This window comes from Megachile rotundata, chromosome 1 (assembly GCF_050947335.1).
Source record: "Megachile rotundata isolate GNS110a chromosome 1, iyMegRotu1, whole genome shotgun sequence".
Lineage (NCBI taxonomy): Eukaryota > Metazoa > Arthropoda > Insecta > Hymenoptera > Megachilidae > Megachile > Megachile rotundata.
Window position 1 is genome coordinate 18,663,653 of NC_134983.1, and position 18,918 is coordinate 18,682,570.

The 18,918-nt window shown below is 30.9% G+C and overlaps 4 protein-coding genes across 13 annotated transcripts; 2 read left to right on the forward strand and 2 right to left on the reverse strand.

Moving 5' to 3' along the window:
• Window positions 1–247: 247 nt before the first annotated feature.
• Window positions 248–7,581, forward strand: swm (Zinc finger protein swm). Its single transcript, XM_003704042.3, has 10 exons — window positions 248–471; window positions 1,375–1,493; window positions 1,575–1,872; window positions 1,955–2,116; window positions 2,196–2,554; window positions 2,631–2,879; window positions 3,068–3,583; window positions 3,802–4,586; window positions 4,668–4,922; window positions 5,253–7,581. The coding sequence occupies exons 1-10, from the start codon at window positions 413–415 to the stop codon at window positions 5,331–5,333; spliced, it is 2,883 nt and encodes a 960-aa protein (XP_003704090.1). The 5' UTR covers window positions 248–412; the 3' UTR covers window positions 5,334–7,581.
• Window positions 5,798–9,281, reverse strand: LOC100881166 (sodium/bile acid cotransporter 7-B). 9 transcript variants are annotated; one of them, XM_076533560.1, is made up of 8 exons: window positions 9,138–9,281; window positions 8,448–8,600; window positions 8,163–8,320; window positions 7,876–8,102; window positions 7,674–7,817; window positions 7,331–7,580; window positions 6,981–7,161; window positions 5,798–6,727 (listed from the first exon to the last, which is right to left on the reverse strand). In XM_076533560.1, exons 3-8 carry the CDS (start codon window positions 8,296–8,298, stop codon window positions 6,580–6,582), a joined length of 1,086 nt encoding a protein of 361 aa, XP_076389675.1. In that variant the 5' UTR covers window positions 8,299–8,320; window positions 8,448–8,600; window positions 9,138–9,281; the 3' UTR covers window positions 5,798–6,579. The 9 variants fall into 9 exon arrangements, with proteins under 9 accessions (XP_076389675.1, XP_076389671.1, XP_076389686.1 ...); XM_076533556.1 differs by having other exon boundaries at window positions 8,448–8,613; window positions 9,138–9,279; XM_076533571.1 differs by having other exon boundaries at window positions 9,216–9,231.
• A 752-nt stretch (window positions 9,282–10,033) lies between these two features.
• LOC100881055 (wee1-like protein kinase) lies at window positions 10,034–17,218 on the reverse strand. 2 transcript variants are annotated; one of them, XM_076533532.1, is made up of 6 exons: window positions 17,084–17,218; window positions 15,950–16,290; window positions 15,566–15,878; window positions 13,838–14,156; window positions 12,816–13,698; window positions 10,034–12,736 (listed from the first exon to the last, which is right to left on the reverse strand). In XM_076533532.1, the coding sequence occupies exons 3-6, from the start codon at window positions 15,816–15,818 to the stop codon at window positions 12,422–12,424; spliced, it is 1,770 nt and encodes a 589-aa protein (XP_076389647.1). In that variant the 5' UTR covers window positions 15,819–15,878; window positions 15,950–16,290; window positions 17,084–17,218; the 3' UTR covers window positions 10,034–12,421. The 2 variants fall into 2 exon arrangements, with proteins under 2 accessions (XP_076389647.1, XP_012142538.1); XM_012287148.2 differs by lacking the exons at window positions 15,566–15,878; window positions 15,950–16,290; window positions 17,084–17,218 and adding an exon at window positions 14,586–14,640.
• A 57-nt stretch (window positions 17,219–17,275) lies between these two features.
• Window positions 17,276–18,862, forward strand: LOC105662687 (prenylated Rab acceptor protein 1). The gene is made up of 4 exons (XM_012287150.2): window positions 17,276–17,510; window positions 17,810–18,034; window positions 18,115–18,314; window positions 18,389–18,862. Exons 1-4 carry the CDS (start codon window positions 17,440–17,442, stop codon window positions 18,493–18,495), a joined length of 603 nt encoding a protein of 200 aa, XP_012142540.1. The 5' UTR covers window positions 17,276–17,439; the 3' UTR covers window positions 18,496–18,862.
• The last annotated feature ends 56 nt before the right edge of the window (window positions 18,863–18,918 follow it).

Below are 18,918 nucleotides of genomic sequence, written 5' to 3' on the forward strand. Positions count from 1 at the left end.
ATAAAAAATGTCCAAAAAATTAACACAAATTTTGAATATGATTATAATCATTGAATAATACAAGATTTTCTTTTCCCTAAAACATCTTTCGAGGATAAAATATAAGAGGAAAAATAAACCTACCTTAACCTAAACTAACCTAAAATATTAAATCGTAGCTACGTTCAATTCAGTTTATGATGATAAAGTAGCGAAGGGACCTAGCTTATCTGACACACGGCTACAGCCAGCGACTCCTGTGACATTTTCTAGAAACGAAATCTCATCTATGTGAATACTGCATGTATAGGAGCGAGATTTCAGAATGGCGACTGTCTTTACTTAGGAGAGTACTTATTCCCGCCCAGAAATTGTGTAATTAACGCGTGTCTTTGAAGAGTTCCATGTGTTTTTCGTCGCATATTCACTGAAAATGATAATAGAGAATCCAGATCAATTCAAGGCGTGGCTCACAGCCGTCTTGGAGCCGCTGTAAGTAGGCCAGCTTGTCCGAGTACAGTTTTAGCTGTATGTGTATGCATTTGATATTGTAAATGGCCGTACATGTGCTGTGCTTTACACCCCATGCAGAATTTTATTTACATGTATTACCTGACTGTTTCTGAATGATTCGTGATAGGTCATTTTAGTCCAACTGCTTCCATCACCCTTATCATGCATTGAACAACAACTAGCTCAATAATAATAGGTCCTTTAATGATCTGCTTCATCTGTGTTTCATAGCAAACATTTTTCAGATGATTATACAGAGAGTATTTAACTCTTTGGCATTTTGTGCCACAATGTAAAGTTCATATCTATTTCCATGAGATACTACATCGTAAAAATACTTTTTGGTATATAAACAATCTATAAGAATTATTTATTTTTTAAAGAGACTGTTGACAGTAATGAATAACCGAAACATAATTTTATCTTTGTAAATGAATTATTGTAAAAACATTAACATAAAGATTAGGGTATCGTAAAGATTAATAGAAGTTCAAAAGGAAAAAATACTTAAATAAATCACAATTTCATAAAAATGTTGAATATATTTAGGTAATCATTGAAAATGTTTTCATTGATTTATAATAGACCAGTTAAAAACTTGTAACTAACTTCATATATGATTTATTGGATTAATATTATCATTCTTCTTGCATTTTGTGATCTCTATTGAAATTATGTCACATAATTCTAAAATTTGTTCGTAACCATAATTATTGAGGGTTTAAAGAAATATACCATTATGATACCAAACATCAATTAAATTTATGATGGTATCAGTCATATCAATACTATGCCTTAATAATTATAAATATCTATTTGTAAAGTTATTTAGAACATTATGTTATAATAGAAGATATAATTATTATGTGTTTAATTTTTTAGTTGTGATGCAGATCCTGCTGCATTAGCAAAATATGTATATGCTCTTGTCAAGAAGGACAAAACTTTGGAAGAGTTGCGTGGTGGAATGGTTGAACAACTTGATGTATTTTTACAACAAGGTATGATTATATTAAAATAATATTTATAAAAATGACTAACTAATTATTTTCGTTGCAATGTTAATATTCTTTTTTTTGCAGAAACCAAAAACTTTGTGGAGTTACTGTTTAAAACATTGGAAACTCAAGAATATGTACTACCACCAGCAAAGAGTGATCCAGATGGTGGTGGGACACCTCCAGGTGTAAATCCACCACCACCTGCGATGGCCACAGAAAAAGTAACTGAAAGTACAATTCCAATTACTTCTGTGAATACGAATCCTCCTGCTCCCCTCCAAATGAATGGATCTGCACCTATGACAATAGGTAAACGTGAAACTAGGAAATCAGACTCTGAAAAAGTTGACAAAGAAAAAGAAAAACGTTCCCGAAGTCGGTAAGTTCTATTTTTATTAACGTTTAGGGCCATATAGCGAGACTTCGTGGTATTTTAAAATATTTATTACGTATGTTTATAGAAGCGGCCGAATGAGGTCCAGAACAAGGTCACGTTCACGTTCATGGGAAAGGGACAGACGTAGATCTAGAAGCAGGGAACATATCCGACGTGATCGAGAACGTGATAGGAGTCGACCATGGAGAAATGAATCACCACCAAATACACGACGGCATGATAGGAGGTCCATACACTGTTTATATTAAAAGATGAAATATTCTAACTTCGTTTTTCATTTGTAACGTTAATTCTATTTTCAATAGACGAAGCAGGAGTCGTAGTACATCACCAATACGACCAAGGATACGAGATGGTCCTGATAACCGCGATCATAGAGCACGATTTAGGAACAGATCTCCAACACCTCTTCGATCTAGATCTCGATCGCGATCATTAGATCGCAAGAAGATAGACCGGTCTGAAAGAATGGAAGTAGATCGAACAGATAGAATTGAAGGAAGTCCTGGTGGTGGCACACCAACGCAAGATAGTAATCACGGAGATGTAGACATGAGGCTGTCTACTACTAGTCAATCAATTCAAAGTGTTGTTGCTGTTGCTTCTAGCGTTCCGAATAGCCAACCAGGATTTCAAACGAAAAGGAGGTGCAGAGATTTTGATGGTTTGTACCGTTTGGATTGTTAGAAATCGATCAATACGATGTACAATATTATAAATTTAAAACTATGCTCTTGCAGAGAAAGGATATTGCATGAGGGGAGATCTTTGTCCTTATGATCATGGTACAGATCCGGTTGTATTAGAAGATGTGGCTTTAAGCCGGGTCTTGACTTTTGGTCCCCATAGTGCTCAAGCACCAGGAACAGTACCTGTAACAGCCGTACCAGAACCACCTCCTGGACCTAATGGAAATGCACCACCGCAACACCTTCCTCTTGCAAGTTTACCTCCTCCCCATTTAAGGAATCAACATCATTCTAACATGGGTAAGGTTGTTTAAATACGAAGCTTAATGTTTACTTTTGCAAACGAAAAAATCATGGAATATTATGAATACATATTTTACACGGAGTGTTTCAATTTTGATTTATGATAGGTTAAAGGTTGTGTTTATGTTTACTTTTTTTGTTTAGAATATTATTAAAAGTTTGTAACGTAAAATAAATGTTGATAGATGCATTTGCTGAATATAATCCTGATGCACCAAGCATGGAACCACGAATGCCATGGGGAAGGCATCCCCAACCAGGACCTGGTATTTATGGTAGAGGTCAGAGGGAACTGATCAGCGTACCAGTAATTCCGCATACAAATTCTTCTGAAATAACGCATACCCAAACGAATCCATTAAAACGTAAACAAGCATTTGATTTCAATCGTCTTGGACCAAAACAACGAGTGGTACATAATCCAGCTAATTGTTCTCTGGAATTAAAAAAAGTCCCACGTAGCCTGAACAATATAACCCAATTGAATAATCATTTTTCAAAATTTGGTAAAATTGTAAATATCCAAGTTAATTTCGGCGGAGATCCTGAGGGAGCGTTGGTTACCTTCCAGCTACCAGCTGAAGCAAAGGCTGCATACAGAAGTACAGAGGCTGTGTTGAATAACAGATTTATCAAAGTGTTTTGGCACAACAATGTTAACAACAATGCAGCCGGCGGCGCTATTGAAAATGTGCCACCAGGTAAGCTGATATTCTGAATTGTTAATTATAGGCTTTTCCGATCGTTATCTAAAGATGTGTGGGTAATCGTATATCCTTCCGAACCTGCCCGAGTGCACCCGACACTACCCAAGTCCTAATTATCGTATACCTGCACATTTCCTAGTTACTTGAAACATTTTATAAGCATTTGAATGAAAATATTTAATATTCAATGTAACACTATTTTACTTGTCCAGGTTGCCGTCCATCTGTGAAGGAAAGATTAGGTGCTGCTGTGAACGTGCCAGCGAAAACCGAAGAAAATGAATATATTCCCACTCGTCGTTCGACCGAAGAACAAGTTACGCAGACTATAGTTCCCACATCACCAAAAACTACCACTGTTCCTACACGAGAAGAAAAAGTTCTCGCAATAAAAAAGACACAAGAAATATTAGCTGCTAAGGAAACGTTAAAGAAAAAGCAAGAAGAGAAACGTAAAGAGGCGTTAAAATTAACGGCCGATTTGCGTAAGAGAAAACAAGAATTACTAGATAAGCATTTGATAGAGATACGAGCTTTGATCGACAAAGCCGAAAAGAATCCAGAACAAAAAGATGCAATTATGGCAACGATAAAAACAATGCAGCAATCTATTGACAATTTGCGCAAAGATTTAGCTGCAAACGGACAAATCGGTGGAAATAAGACGCAGGTTAAATCCAGAGAACAAACGCAAAAAGAGATTTTAGACGCCGAGTTAGATTTAATGACTGCACAACAGGAGGGACAAGACGCTGGGGAATTACAAAAGAGATTAAACGAGCTGCGAGCTCAGGCTGCTGCATTGGGTTTAAATACGGGCCCAGCTGTCGGTAGAGGTACAAGATCCAGTAGAGTTATACGTGGTACTCACGCATTATCGTACAGGGGCCGTGGTAGAGGTAGTTTTACTCATGTTTCGGTAGATCATAGACCGACGAGTCTTCTAGTCTCTGGTTACGAAACCGAAGAAAAGGCTGAAGTTTTAGCGCATTTTCAAGTAAGAATTTAATTATTCTTCGTCATTATTGTTTTCAAGTATTAATTTTTGTAATTCATTTGGACTTTCGTTGCGTTACAGCAATTTGGAGAAATAGTGAGTCAAATAGTAGATGACGCAACGCCTTCGATTGTAATCAATTATAAATCAAGGAAAGAAGCCGAGGTAGCTTTAGCAAAGGGACGCACATTTCAAGATAGATTATTATCCATAACATGGGTGTCCGGGCATCATTTACATCGTGGCGGGAGCGGTAGTAATACAAATACGTCTGTACAACTTACCTCCCGTTCTGAACAAGCACCACCTACCACAGATGAAGATGTTGATTTGGAAGTGAGTTCTTCATCAATACTGTGAAAAGCATAACATGTGTGTGATACGTCGAGACGTATATTTCTAAATTCCTATATTCCCAGATCCTTAGATTTCTAGAATCTACACCTTTCTAAGTCTCAAAATTCCATAGTTCCAAAGTCAGAAAATTCCAAAAGCCTCAAAGTTCCAACATGGATCACACTTTAAGAATTTCTGACCTAGACTGTTACGTACTAGGAACTGGTATTAGTCTGTTTCATTAATTATTGATAGGTGTTATTACATTTATCTTAATTTATTTTTATACTATTTCATTTCATTAAAATGTTGATTTATAAACTTTAACAGGGTAACGCCGAAGCACTGCTTCTTGAAGAAAACGAAGAGGAAGAGGATGAAGATGGCGAATCTCGAAGTTGGCGGCGATAGCAGGGTCAGCGACATTCGTGACAAAAATTTGGTACCAGCTATAATGACTGTGTAATGACCTGGGCAAAACAATACGTGCCCACCACTTGCGCCATTACTGCACTGTCGTTTGATGCATCAAATGCCATGATTTTCACGAAAAAATCAGGTTATGAGCTCATACACGTTATCATGAGTGTTACACTATTTGTTAATATTATTAAATATATACGCGTGCGCATTATATCGGTATTATAAAAAAACATACCGTACCGAGTTGCGCGTTGCAAAATAGAAAACTGATATGCAAGTTTACAACAAGAAAAAAACTAACCAAATTTATCCCATTATTTGTAGAATAAAATCGCTATGTTTTGTATGGGAAACATCTTATTCTGAATTCAGTCCTTTTCTTTCGTGTGTAGTACTGTGAATTGTCTACTGTTATTTCTTTTAAGATATAACTATGATAATTGTAGCCAGACTTCTAGAATAAGTAGATACTTATAATTTCAAAAATTTTACAATCGAAAGTGAGGAAACTATATTTATAACTTGTAAGATACAAATACAATTTATTATATAATTATCACGTAAACATATAGCGTACAACGCTTCGAGTAGTGTAATTGGTTTCTCCTTTTTCTTTTTTTTTTTTTACTTTCACTTAATATGTACTATTTAAAATTATCTCTGTAATGATGTACAGTGTAATGTATCATTGTCACGATTTCCTTTTGTCAAATGTTAATGAAATTAAGTTGATTAGAATTGAGAACTTTATTCGTGCATAATTTTACACTAGTGTTTTTTAATATACACTGAAAAAAAAATTAATTGATGTAATTGTTACATACAAATTCTTAAGATTAGTTTTCAAGGTAAGTATTGAATTCTGCAATAAATGAATTTCGTGTACACTCTGTGTGAACTTAGAGAAAAAGAAAATCACAGACTATGTTTTTAATGCCTTCGGCATTTCGATATACATAGAAATAAACTTATTTGATACATTTTGAAAATAATTCTAAGTAAAATCCTACCCGATGTTTCATTAAGTATTTTATTTTTAAATGTTAAACAATGTAGGTGATAATTTGCTTTTAAATGTTACATTCTAAAAAACGTTATCTACTTAAGAAATTCCTCTTGTTTAAAATTCGTACACTAGTTACTAAGGCAACTGTTTTATAAGAACTAGTTTTTTTTTTATAAAAATTCGATATCAATTGAATCAACAAGAACGAAAAAAAATTTATTTATTCAGTCAAGAAGAAAATAAAGTTTTTACTCCATTCCTATGAAGTGTGTTTTCAATGTAGCAAACGTAGTATGTAAAACAATCACTTGTTTCTTGGTTCCATACTTCGATAATGTTAAGCAAAATATTGTACAGTATTTCAGAATCAAAATTACTGTAAAAATAACATGTACTTTTTGTACTATATTTTAAGAGAGCAATGAATTGAGACATGTATTAAAAATCCCATAAGAGAATTAAAAATAAATTACATTAAAAAAATAAATGCTATATGCATGCAATTTTAAACAAAAAATAAAATGTATACAACATCATTTAAGTTTGTCACATAAGACTTTTTACATTACGGAGATAACCAGCTAGCTAATAAACTACCCAACAATAATTGTGCAACCGGTAGTACACACAATGGTAAGTTCACTGCTGAACTATGGGCTGAACCATGATAAGCACCACGTAAAATCCAACTGCCAAGACCAACTGATTTGTGAGTACTTGTAAAAAGTGTAGCTAGTACAATATCCCGAGGCAACCATTGAGAGCACAAAATCCAACATAAGCAGCTAACAAAGAGTTGTCCCACGCAAGCTTAAACATAAAAGATACTAATGCCACACTGAGTTAATGAAAATTATATCTTTACAGTTATTTCAAATCAATAATACTTTTACTACATGCAAAAAAATTATACAATTGTTACAACAATCATTGGTAAACATTTATCTGTTGTTAGTAAAGTTAGTATTACTACACTTACCTATTAATACACATAATAATACATCTGTAGCTTGTAATGATGATGCATCCACTAAAACAGCATCACAAAACCAGTGATATGCTGTAGCTAATAACAGCCCTTGAGAAAACCATGGAGACTTAACTTTGAAACAAAAATCATACTTTAAAATAATAATTTGAATTGCAATACCAATAAGTAATGGTATAATTGTACTATAAATAGTTTCTTTAATGTTCACACCAACCAGAGGAGGTGTAGATGCTCCTAACTGTAACAGGAATCATATATATATATATATAATTAGTGCATAAAAAAGATTTAGACTTTTATAAAATAATAAATGTATACATATATTATTTACCACAAAATATAATAATATAGGGGATATAAATAACCCTCCAAAATGAGAAACTAATGTTATTACAATACTTGTTGACAAATCTGCTTTTGCTAATCGACATAGAACAAAACTTGTATTGAATGGAGGTGGCATGCAGTAAAGTACCTGGAATAAAAAGCTGATCATGGCTGTTCTACAAGCATCTTTATTTTTACTTATTTACCTCCATTCCCTTTAACAGCCATATATTAACATCAGCATAAAGTAATAAATATACTCCAATCTTCATTAAAAAGGGCATTAGTATATATATAAAAATCATTGTAAATACTAGAAGGGAACCATTATTTAATGTTGAATATAGCGATTTAGGATCACATAATAAACCTGCTTCCAGATATGTTAAAGGCACAGCAAAATATCGGATGATAATGTTCCCATTAAGTATACCTAAAATATATGATAAAAATTTACAATATAAATGCCTTATGATAAATACAGTAGAAATACCATTTGTTTTGCCAAAGTGTGGTCTAATAGAGGCAAGTATCATACACAACAGCATTGATAGAAAATATCCATATCGATATAAAAGTTTGCTATGTTTTTTCATTTGTTGGTTTTCTTCTATGTATTTTAAATTCATATTTCCTTAATTTAGTATATACCTGTAACGATTTAAATATCTTAATATGTGCTGCAATTTTACTATAATAATAGTAGTTGCATAACAAAGCAAATAAAATGTGAATAATAGAATGAAGAAATGTTGATAATAGTAAAGGGGATTCAAACCATTTTTGTGAAAATTAAATTATATCTGCCTACGAGCAAATTCAGCCAGTATAACATTTTTCTGCTTCTTCTTTGGGACAATTTCATGCTCTGTCTCCTTTATAAATATTGTACATGTGCACTTTAAGATGAAATACTATACATACTGCAATCCTATTTGAACATGCTTAAAGTGTTATGATTAAATAAAGCAAGCGTATCTTATTCTTTATAATATTATACTATATGTATTAAATATAGGGTCTATAATCATTCTCTTACAATCTAATCTATGTCATGAATTTGTCATCAGCATTTCTGTAGAATATTAAATCAAAAAGATTGATGCATTTAAATTTAAGCATTATTTGCAAAATTTTTAATATAAAAAATGCAGTAATATCTTTCTAAATAACAGTTTTCCTATGGTACATATAAAATTACTTAGTTTTACCATTCATTGGAAATAAATAAAATGATGATTATTATCACTATTATTCTAATCCTATATCATTCAAAATGACTAGAAAAATAAGTGCTTGGTGCCAAGTAAAATCAATTCCATACTTTAAGGTATAATTATGTATTTACACGTTATCACGTTGATAGATAATTGATTATAATTTAAACGTTGTTTAAATTCAAAAATGTTGCACACAAAGAAATAAATTATTTGTTATATAACAAGAATTAAAAATGTATGTTCATTACATTTGTCAACATTTTCCTAAAATATTTAACAAATTATAATATTATATTATACAGTTTCCGATGATTGAAAACTATTACATTTAATTAATATTCAACTATTAGATAATAAACAATATATTGTTTACTACATCGCTTCAAAATATCTGTACGAATACGACAGAGAATAAATGACAAACAAATCGCAATGAAGAATGTAGTTGTCGTTTCATCACGCATGCGTGGTTGAAATAAATATTTTGAATCATATTACGTTACTACTGCTAAAAAAATATTTTTTGTTAAAAAATGGTAAATTTGTTTTGACAAAAATTTACGTTCAGATAATGCAAAAATATAAGTAGTAATTAAAACTTTATAGTACATATAAATATTAAAGGATATACCCTCTCTGATTTATACACCCTTCTAAATCGCGTCTAATAATTTCGGAAGTAAAAGTAATTAAGTTTAAATTACATACCATAAATTAAATGCTACCTGTACTGCTAAATACAGTAGGAGCCTATTATATGACTTTGGGTAGACGCAAGAACGAAGAAATTTGAATAAGTCATATAAACTAATAATGACCACATTAAGTGACCACTAAATGGGTCACGAATAAGGAAATTTGATTATCCGTGGGAAAAATTGACTGTCCATTAATGCTCAAGTCTTCATATTTCAAACTTTGTATTTGATGAAGGATTTGTAATGGTAGGGAAATACTATTGGTATGCATGGCAATCTTTGTAAAAGGAACATAGTGAGACTGTACTGTATTACTAAAAGAAATATAATAAGGGTTTGATACATTTTATATTTACTTATATTTTATAGCATTTTATATTGCTCTCCATTTAATATTCTGAAACATCAATAGCTTTTAGTACATGAAAGTAAATAATTACAAGAGATTAGTTCATTAATTATCATTTATTATAATAATAATATTAATAATAATAATAATAATACAATAATAATATTAATAATAATAAGATTAATGAAACAACAGTTCACAGTGCATGTAAACATGGCATATTACCGGAATACCTTACTGCCATATGTCGGGGTCTACCCTTTCTGGCACACATTTCCAAGCTTATACAGCTTGTTTATCGCTTATTCACATTTTTTTTTCTTACAGAATTTTAATAACTTTTATACACAGTATGGTCTATGATTAAATACATAACATTGACTTGTAAACAAGGTTACACTCAAAAGAATTAGTATTTAACTGCATTACCTTTCAACACTGTGATAACATAAAAGAATATTTTTTTTTTAATAGACCATAATTTAAAAAACGAGTTTATATGTTAAATAAAAGATACAGGTAGTTTGTACCGCAAACTACAATAAACAACTCATGATATAAAAAATTCTATCTAGATCGTTCTTTCTCAGTTTTTGTAAACAGTAATGCAAAGCATTACACATGCTATATATTTCCCTTCTTTTTTAAATATAAACATAGAAATGCGTCGGTAACGCAAATATAAGAGAATCACATATCAGCATGCTCAGTGACACGAGAATATTAAATCAAGGTACAAAGACTTTGATTTTTTTTATTAGCTAAATGCCAAAGAATTGTACATAGGACATCTAATCGACGATTTTTAAGGAACAAAGGTATTCGTTGAATGCATATGTATGATACAGTTGAATAAACTACATCATGATAAGCCATTGTTCATTGTTATTCCTGATCAAGAAACACAATATGTTACAGAAAAAAAGTGAAGTAGAAAAATTCACAGATTGATCTGTCCAATGTGAAAAATTTGTAATATCTTTAAATTAGATACGTATTCGATAATGAATGGAATATATTTTTTTGTGAATTTTCGTATTAGTAAATAAAATAAGAAACACCTAATCAGTAGTACCACCTATGCTAGAAACGCGGGTTATTATACATCAGTATTTATCAAATATATATAATAAAAACACAAGGAAACATTGTATAATACGAATTTTAGAGCATGCCAAAGACAATAGGATTATAAAAAAATAGTATAAAAATAATTTAAACTCAAAATATTTACGTTTAGATTCACTCTTGAATCACTTGTGATTTTAAGAGTTATGAATTTCTTATACAAATTATACACAGAGTAAAATCGTAATTTTAAGGGCTAGGAATTATGCTTAGATGAAGTTCTATAATGGCAACCATGAGTTTTATTTAAGAAAAAAAAAAAATGATTATATCATTGTATGGCAGTAAATAATATTGATTTTTCATTACTAATTTAAAAGATAGTTGTATATACTCCTAAAAGTTATTGAATTTAAGTTGTGAAAATATATAAAAATTATTTAATATGATATGTTAAAGTAACAGTCTTTTGTCTGAGTATGAAAATTGTAATAAATAAAGGAAAATAATTATTTGAACATTTGACAAGAACTTGAAAGTAACAAATGATGGATAATACAGATTAGTATTATTTTTAAACATCAGACAATATACAACACTAAACCATTATACGTAAATATCTATTTATAAAAATATAATGCATTTGTAACAATTTGTTACAGTCTATTGTTAGTACTCCCAGATTATTTCTTACAGAAATCCTCAAACCCAATGGAAAGAAAGAAATCGGAAATATCACATTGTCAAAATGTTAACTAGTACCTGATATTAAAAAGAATTCCCTCCTCTTTATAATACTGATTAGTTAGACTAAAAAATGGTAATATTTTAAAATGAGTGCATACCATAAATGTACAAAAGTACATAAGTAAAAACTTGTAACAAGAACAATCGAGCTACATAATACAATATGCAATAAAATTGTTCTTATTTTCCTGAATGAAACATATTCCGAAATTTTATATACCTTATGTCTTGAACAATCTAATAGATTAATGAATATTAGTAATAATTAGATTCTTCCAAAATCCTATACAGTTACTTTTCACCTTATACACGAGAAATGTATACAGATAAACAGTATCAAATTACTGTATTACCCATCTAAAAATTCAATTAGCGATGAAACAAAAAATATAAAGAGTGAAAAAATTACCTGCTTATAATTTTCGTCTGCAATTCGTAACTTACTTTATTAATATAATATCTTCATCGCTGCAAGAGTTTACTCATAACTATTATACAATTTCACTCTGTGTAGCATTTTATTCTCATAGCAAATAGTGATCGCATTTTTTCACTTATCAACTAGAATTATTTCATATCACAATGTCAAGGCACTTAAAAAGAAAAGTTCTTTTTCCTTAAGCACCTTTACCCTTCTCCTTTAGTCCAACATAAACATAACACAGAACATTCAAAAATTTGTAGTGCTATTACTTCGATTGACCTTTTTACCCACTACTCGAGAGGATGTTCTAGTTGGCGTAGACCTTAACTTATAGCCTCCGGCATTTATGTTATTATTAATTGCCGCTACATTCGGGGCAATAGTTTTTAGGCATTTAGCCGCTTCTTGTAGTTGTTTCGATAAAATTTCATTTTTTAGCTTTTCTGCGTTCAATTCACGTCGAAGTTGTGCTTTCGTTTTGTTTCCAAATGGACATAGTACTCTATGTTGAATGAGACATACTGCTGAAGGTCTCATTTCGGGATTTGGATGAACCATTAACTTGAATGAAAATAGAATTGTTATATTATGCTTATACAAAGAAATTTTACAATACTTACTTTATAGAAAGAATACTTACTTTCAGTAATTCATTGACATCACGACTATAATGAGGTAATTCTTTTAAATTTCCATTCCTAATATCGTGCCATTCAGGCCCATTTTTAGGTAATGGACCTCCACCACCTGCTTCATAAACGGTTAATCCTAATGCAAAAATATCAGCTTTTGGCAAATGACTGAAGTCCTCGCGTAAAATCTCTGTCGGTAAATATCTACAATCTCCTTCTTCGACTTGAGGGTTATTAACAGATGTAACATGACCTAGATCACCTATTTTATACGTAATTTCTTCTTCTATAGTTTCTTCTTCATCAAAACCATCATCTGCTGAATCATAGTTCACTGCGAGTAACCTTTTTTCCTTTGAGATAAAAATATTTCCAGGTTTGATATCCATATGTACTAATTGCATACTGTGAATGTATCTTAAACCTTCAGCAACGTGTAACAACAGTTGTCGTATCTCCGCTTCAGTAAACTGTTTCTTTTCTTTTTCTAAATTGACAATTGCATCTGCTAAGCTACCACCATTACAATATTCATTCTGAATAATCATGTGATTATCTTCCGCCCAAGCAGAGTAATATCGTACGACATGCTGATGTTTGCCAAGAACAGCATGAGCGTATACTTCGTTTAAAGCATTCTTTTCATTAATACTTCCAGCAACTGGTTTAATACTTTTTTTAATAGCATAAATGCATCCATCTAATCGATTGATGCACTTGTAAACCGATCCAAATTCGCCTGTACCAATCAAGCCCAACTCGTGAAATTCCTGATGATATCTGGGAATGTTTGAGTCTTGTAACGCTACGCGTTTTGTTGCCTGTTCGACTTCGTTATCTGAGTCTTCAGAATCGGCAAGATCAAATTTTGGAATTTGAATATCAGGGGAACTGGTATAAAAAGGACAATATATGTTAATGTGGTTATAAATATATTAATATTATATGCATAGGCAATGTATATATAAATAAAGTAATTTTTTATTTTATACTATATGCAATGAAACAATACTTATTTATCAAAACTTACCCATTCAGACTACGTTTAGACCTAGTGCGTTTTCTTGCAGTTAACAACATTCCATTTGGTGTAAAAGGGTTTACATTTGCAGCTGGCTTATCGGTTTTGTTTTGGTAATTACAGATTCTTGGTTTGTCTAATGAAAATAGTCTAGTACACTTAGTAGGAAACGGAGTATGTATTGTGCTTTTCTCCATTAGAGTTTTTGGGGTAGCTGGCGAGTCAAAAAGACGTAAAGCTCTAACACGTTTATATGGTGGACTACATGCCATTGACATTTTTTGTGAACAAACATTTTCACGAGGTGGAATTCTAATCCTTGATGTACCTGTAATAAGTATATTATCAATAACATTCATAAAATTTACTAACTATATCCGAACCCCAGAAACACGATGAAAAAGTATTATAATTTTGCTAGAATTAACACTTTCTTTGTTTAGACCAAATAATTTATCCCATTAGAAAGAGTAAAAAAATATCGTTTTTTTAAAGAAAGGAGATTTAAAACATTCTGGATCTGGGGTCCAGATATTTAGCTCATTCAGGCTAAAATCTTTATGTAATTTAAACATATTAATGCATTTTTAAATTAAATCTTTAAACACTTATTAGTACTGCACTGGTCTCTTATATTACACAAGGTCTCAATTCACATATAAAAAGAATTTTATGAACAGACATTTCATTTATTCATAATTGAATATCCACATATAATAAGTGTCACATAAAACAAGAGACCAATGCATGACAGTACCTTATATGTTTGTCTACATGACTGGTCATTGATTTGTAGACAGGACCTCCTTTGAACGGAAAGTACCATGGTCAATACTTAATTATATAATTTCCAAATATTATTTCCTTACCTTTTCTCCTTTTTACATTTATGTTTTTTTATGAAATATTACTATTTCATAAAAAATGAGCTTATGCTTAAAAAAATGAATAAAATACAGAAATTTTTTATCAATTTTATATAAAGGTTAAATATGGACTTTCTTATTCATATGTTAAAACAATCATTCATATATTACATAATGTTGTTATTATAAATGAAATGAATGTATGTTTTTAAAAAAATGTTAATTTTACTTAAAAATTGCATGTATTTTAAATATTCATATTTAACATACTAATTAATTAAAAACTCTGAGATAATATCAGTACACAGTTCATTTCTATTTACTGACAATATGTTATTAATTAATTAGTATGTATAAACTTGTACACATGATGTAAAACAATTGCCCAACAAAAATATCAATTTTCTCACACCATGCATCACTACTACTTTAAGTATGTAATAAATCTGTCAAAGCATATAAACAGAACTTGTAAATAAAGAATTAGAAATTGATAATCCAAAATAAAGACATTAAAAGCAGAAGATAACAGTATGAACTGTGGTCACACACAAACACTTCAATAACAAAGCAAACAGAGACCTTAATCTATCAAAATAACTCACAAAACTTATAGAGACAGCTTCATAGAGAGCGAAATATAGAAAGAAAAATGTATATAATCCTAAATTTAAATACTTACGATTTAAACAGCATCCATTACAATAAATACCAATGAGTTGTAACAAGCTTCTAATTTTTCAAACATAACCATCAAATCCGCGAACAAGACACAAAGATGGTAAATAATGATTTAAAATACATGTTGCACTCAAGAAACATCATGTAAAAACAATACCCAAAGAATTAGAAAATTTATAATCTTACTAACCTGTCACGATACTGACTGGAGTTTTGTTATTATTAATTAACACAGATTGATTGTTTTCACTGTCACTACAGTCCATCGTATGACTAAAGGATAATTTTCTCGGTTGAAGAGGTGGTGAACATCCAAGATCCTCTGCGGATGAATCTAAAATATCGTCAACATCACAACCGGAGCTGTTCGTACGACAGCTGATGTTCAGCTCCTCGTCCTGAATGTCGCACGCGTCGAAATGCAACTTTTGTGCAACTTCCATGACTTTAAATTGTCACCATAAGTTCTTGAGCATGCAATCGTCCTGTGTACACTGTATACGCTAAGGTAAAATCGATACTAATTAAGAAATCTCGTCAATTACGTTTGAACACGTTCATTCAAACAACGTACCACGCTACGTTCGTTATGGCGGGTGGCCCCGATGTTATTCGGGAAAATTGAGATCGACCAATCAGAACACGTTTTAGGTATTGCTACCTATAGAATTCGATGTAACGCGTTCTCCTATTGGTTGCGGTTATTCACAATGGTAGCACATAGTAGCGTCATCTGCACACATTTTCAAGGGAGAAAGCATCCTCGTGAAATTCTAAAACTTATTCTTTCGTGCGTTTTACGTAAGATTGAAGGACGACTAAAATGAGCGATGATTTTTCAATGAGTAATAGGCGAAAATAAGTTTTGTTAAGGTCCCCTTTGCTTTTCTTTCAGAATTCAATAATTTCGTATTCCTGTAACAAACAAAGACTAACGTTGTGTTATTATCATTAATAAGATAAATCATCAATATGTACACACATGCATGACATAATGGAGATCACAGACGATCGGCATATACGTATGCATATGTATACTTGTCGATTTTTTTCGTATATTGTCCATATTCACCTTAAAAATTTAGAGATTAGGAAATTCGGAATGGTGGAATTTGAAGCTTTGAAGATTTGAATATTTAAAAATTTGAAAATTTAAAAATTTGAAATTTTCAGAATTTAGAAATATTTGAATATGAAAATTTAGGAATTTGACGACTAAAATTTGAAAGTTTGGGGATTTGGGAATTTGTAGGTTTGAAAATTTTAAATCAATATTTATTGACAATATTATATTGACAATACGTATTGATCGTGAAAAACTTGAAAGAATAACAATACTTATGAAATCATCCGAATAGAACGAACAAAATTACATCGATCTTTCAAGCTCCCAAAGCAATGAAAACACTGTACAAAATTTGGTACAGTATTATTAAAATCAGTAAAATATTATTAAAACCAATAAACATATGGATTTATTAATTAGGACGACATAAATTTCTCTCAAATATATGTTATCCTCTCGAACATCGTAAGGTTCAGGAAACTTAGACAAAGAAATATGTGTTCCATTTTCCTGAATAAGAACAATGTAAAATATTGAATTTAAATAGAAAATTCAATTAAAATCGCATGCAAACATAGTATTATACAATTAAGAAAGAGATTTTCTTTTACGTCTTTGAAATAAGGGGATTGAAAAACTTACGCCAGCAAGGAAAATCTTTCGCGTCCTTACTCTATTCAGACAAAGAGCCCTTTTCGTGAAAGAAGTTTTACGAAGGCAGTGAAAGAATTTTTATCGAGCAGCTGCAACCTGTAGCGTTTGTATGGGAACATTTTCGGATGTGTTGGAGTCAGGGATGCTCGATGGTAGGGGTAACATAGTAGTTCAATGTGCGATATGATGGGAATTTTACTGCCTACGACGGGTTTTTTCTAAACGAGACTGTGCTTGTTTCTGTGGTGGGGACGCAAAGTTCTACGTAAGGAACTAAAACAGAAGATAGTCGCTTCCTCCTCTCGCGTGTCATTTCCAAAAGTTCATACAGTCAAAAAGGGAATATGGCAAGCGTGGAAATTGATGTCGGGGGTGATATGCACATACCACAACAAAAACAAAAATCTAGTCAAGGGTAATTATTTAAAATTGATCAGAAATTAAATTTTAGGTACTCGCAATTTTATCTACAGGAAAATATGATAGCAATGGCAGTGACATTTCAGTAACAGATTTTGGTTATTTAACCTGTAATCACATATGTGAAATTATTATCACCTTAATGTAGATCAGTATTTTAAATAATTCATTTAGATTTTAGTTTAATTGTACTGAAATTTGTAGTTAAATTATAAAATATATAATACTAATCCTTCAATTATTTATAATTTGTGTTATAATTTAATGATGACAATTCATGTTTTCTTTTTTTAGGCTTGAATTTTTACAACTACCACAATTTATCAATGAATATCCACAAGCTCATGAATGGATTGAACATAGAAAGGCTAATATTAGGCCGTGGTCCTTATTCCTTAATTCAAATAATTTGAGGCGTCCACCTAGCTTTCCAAGATTAAGTAAACGAATTATGAAAAATATTGAATATTTTCAGAGCAACTATTTATTTGTGTTCATTGGATTAATCATATACTGCTTGTAAGTGTTATTGCATTGATATTATTCTTTATCGAAATGTAATATTTTGTTTCTTGAAAACAATATATTTCAAATATTAGGATTACTTCTCCATTGTTGCTATTGACTGTAGCAGCTTTTCTTGGAACTTGTTATAAAATTTCACAACGCCATGCTAGGCAAGAATTTATGATATTTAATCATAAATTGAAATTAGCTCAAATTTATTGCTTGGTTGGAATGTTGTCAGTACCAATATTTTGTTTGGTTGGTGCAGCTCACGCACTCTTTTGGATTCTTGGTAAACAAGCTATATATAATTTGTTAATTTTATAATTTTCAGCTGTATTTAAATTGTGTACATTATTGTTTCAGGTGTGTCATGGTCTCTAATAACTTTACACGCAGCACTTTATAATATTGACTCTGTGTTATGCCCGGGGGAGGATGAACTCAATTCCTTAGTCATGCAAGAAGTATGACTTGTATTATAATGTAATTCTATTACTTGTATTATAATAGATGTATATACAAATTGATTTTTAAATGATATAAAGATTATATAAATGCAAAAATATAATTAAACATTTATACTATGTATATATGACATAAAATATTTATATTGTTAACATCTAGAAAAGATACAAGTTATGACATAATGTATGTACTTCATTGTTAAAAAAATAGTACGAATAATATTAAATTATGTGACTACATCATGAAATGAAAAAATTTATACATTATTTATTTTGTATTAAAAAAATAAAATTTTATATTGCTAATATTTTATAAAAAAATATTTGTACTTATAGTTAAAAGTTAAATAAAATATTAGATTACCTATCGAAATTGACTTTTATTATATTTTTACACCTTAAACATTAGTAAAGACTGCACGTAAATAC

Bases quoted from the DNA above. Each gene is read 5' to 3' on its own strand.
- swm (XM_003704042.3), top strand. From the start codon at position 413: ATGATAATAGAGAATCCAGATCAATTCAAGGCGTGGCTCACAGCCGTC. The intron at 472-1,374 runs GTAAGTAGGCCA...TTAATTTTTTAG, and splicing joins ACAGCCGTCTTGGAGCCGCT to TTGTGATGCAGATCCTGCTG. The intron at 2,555-2,630 runs GTTTGTACCGTT...ATGCTCTTGCAG, and splicing joins GAGGTGCAGAGATTTTGATG to AGAAAGGATATTGCATGAGG.
- LOC100881166 (XM_076533560.1), bottom strand. From the start codon at position 8,298: ATGAATTTAAAATACATAGAAGAAAACCAACAAATGAAAAAACATAGC. The intron at 7,581-7,673 runs GTAAATAATATA...TTCCTGTTACAG, and splicing joins CTATATTATTATATTTTGTG to TTAGGAGCATCTACACCTCC. The intron at 7,162-7,330 runs GTAAGTGTAGTA...TTTATGTTTAAG, and splicing joins ATTATTATGTGTATTAATAG to CTTGCGTGGGACAACTCTTT.
- LOC100881055 (XM_076533532.1), bottom strand. From the start codon at position 15,818: ATGGAAGTTGCACAAAAGTTGCATTTCGACGCGTGCGACATTCAGGAC. The intron at 14,157-15,565 runs GTTAGTAAGATT...TACTTATTACAG, and splicing joins TCCAGTCAGTATCGTGACAG to GTACATCAAGGATTAGAATT. The intron at 13,699-13,837 runs GTAAGTTTTGAT...TTTTTATACCAG, and splicing joins TCTAAACGTAGTCTGAATGG to TTCCCCTGATATTCAAATTC.
- LOC105662687 (XM_012287150.2), top strand. From the start codon at position 17,440: ATGGCAAGCGTGGAAATTGATGTCGGGGGTGATATGCACATACCACAA. The intron at 17,511-17,809 runs GTAATTATTTAA...TTCTTTTTTTAG, and splicing joins AAACAAAAATCTAGTCAAGG to GCTTGAATTTTTACAACTAC. The intron at 18,035-18,114 runs GTAAGTGTTATT...TTCAAATATTAG, and splicing joins GGATTAATCATATACTGCTT to GATTACTTCTCCATTGTTGC.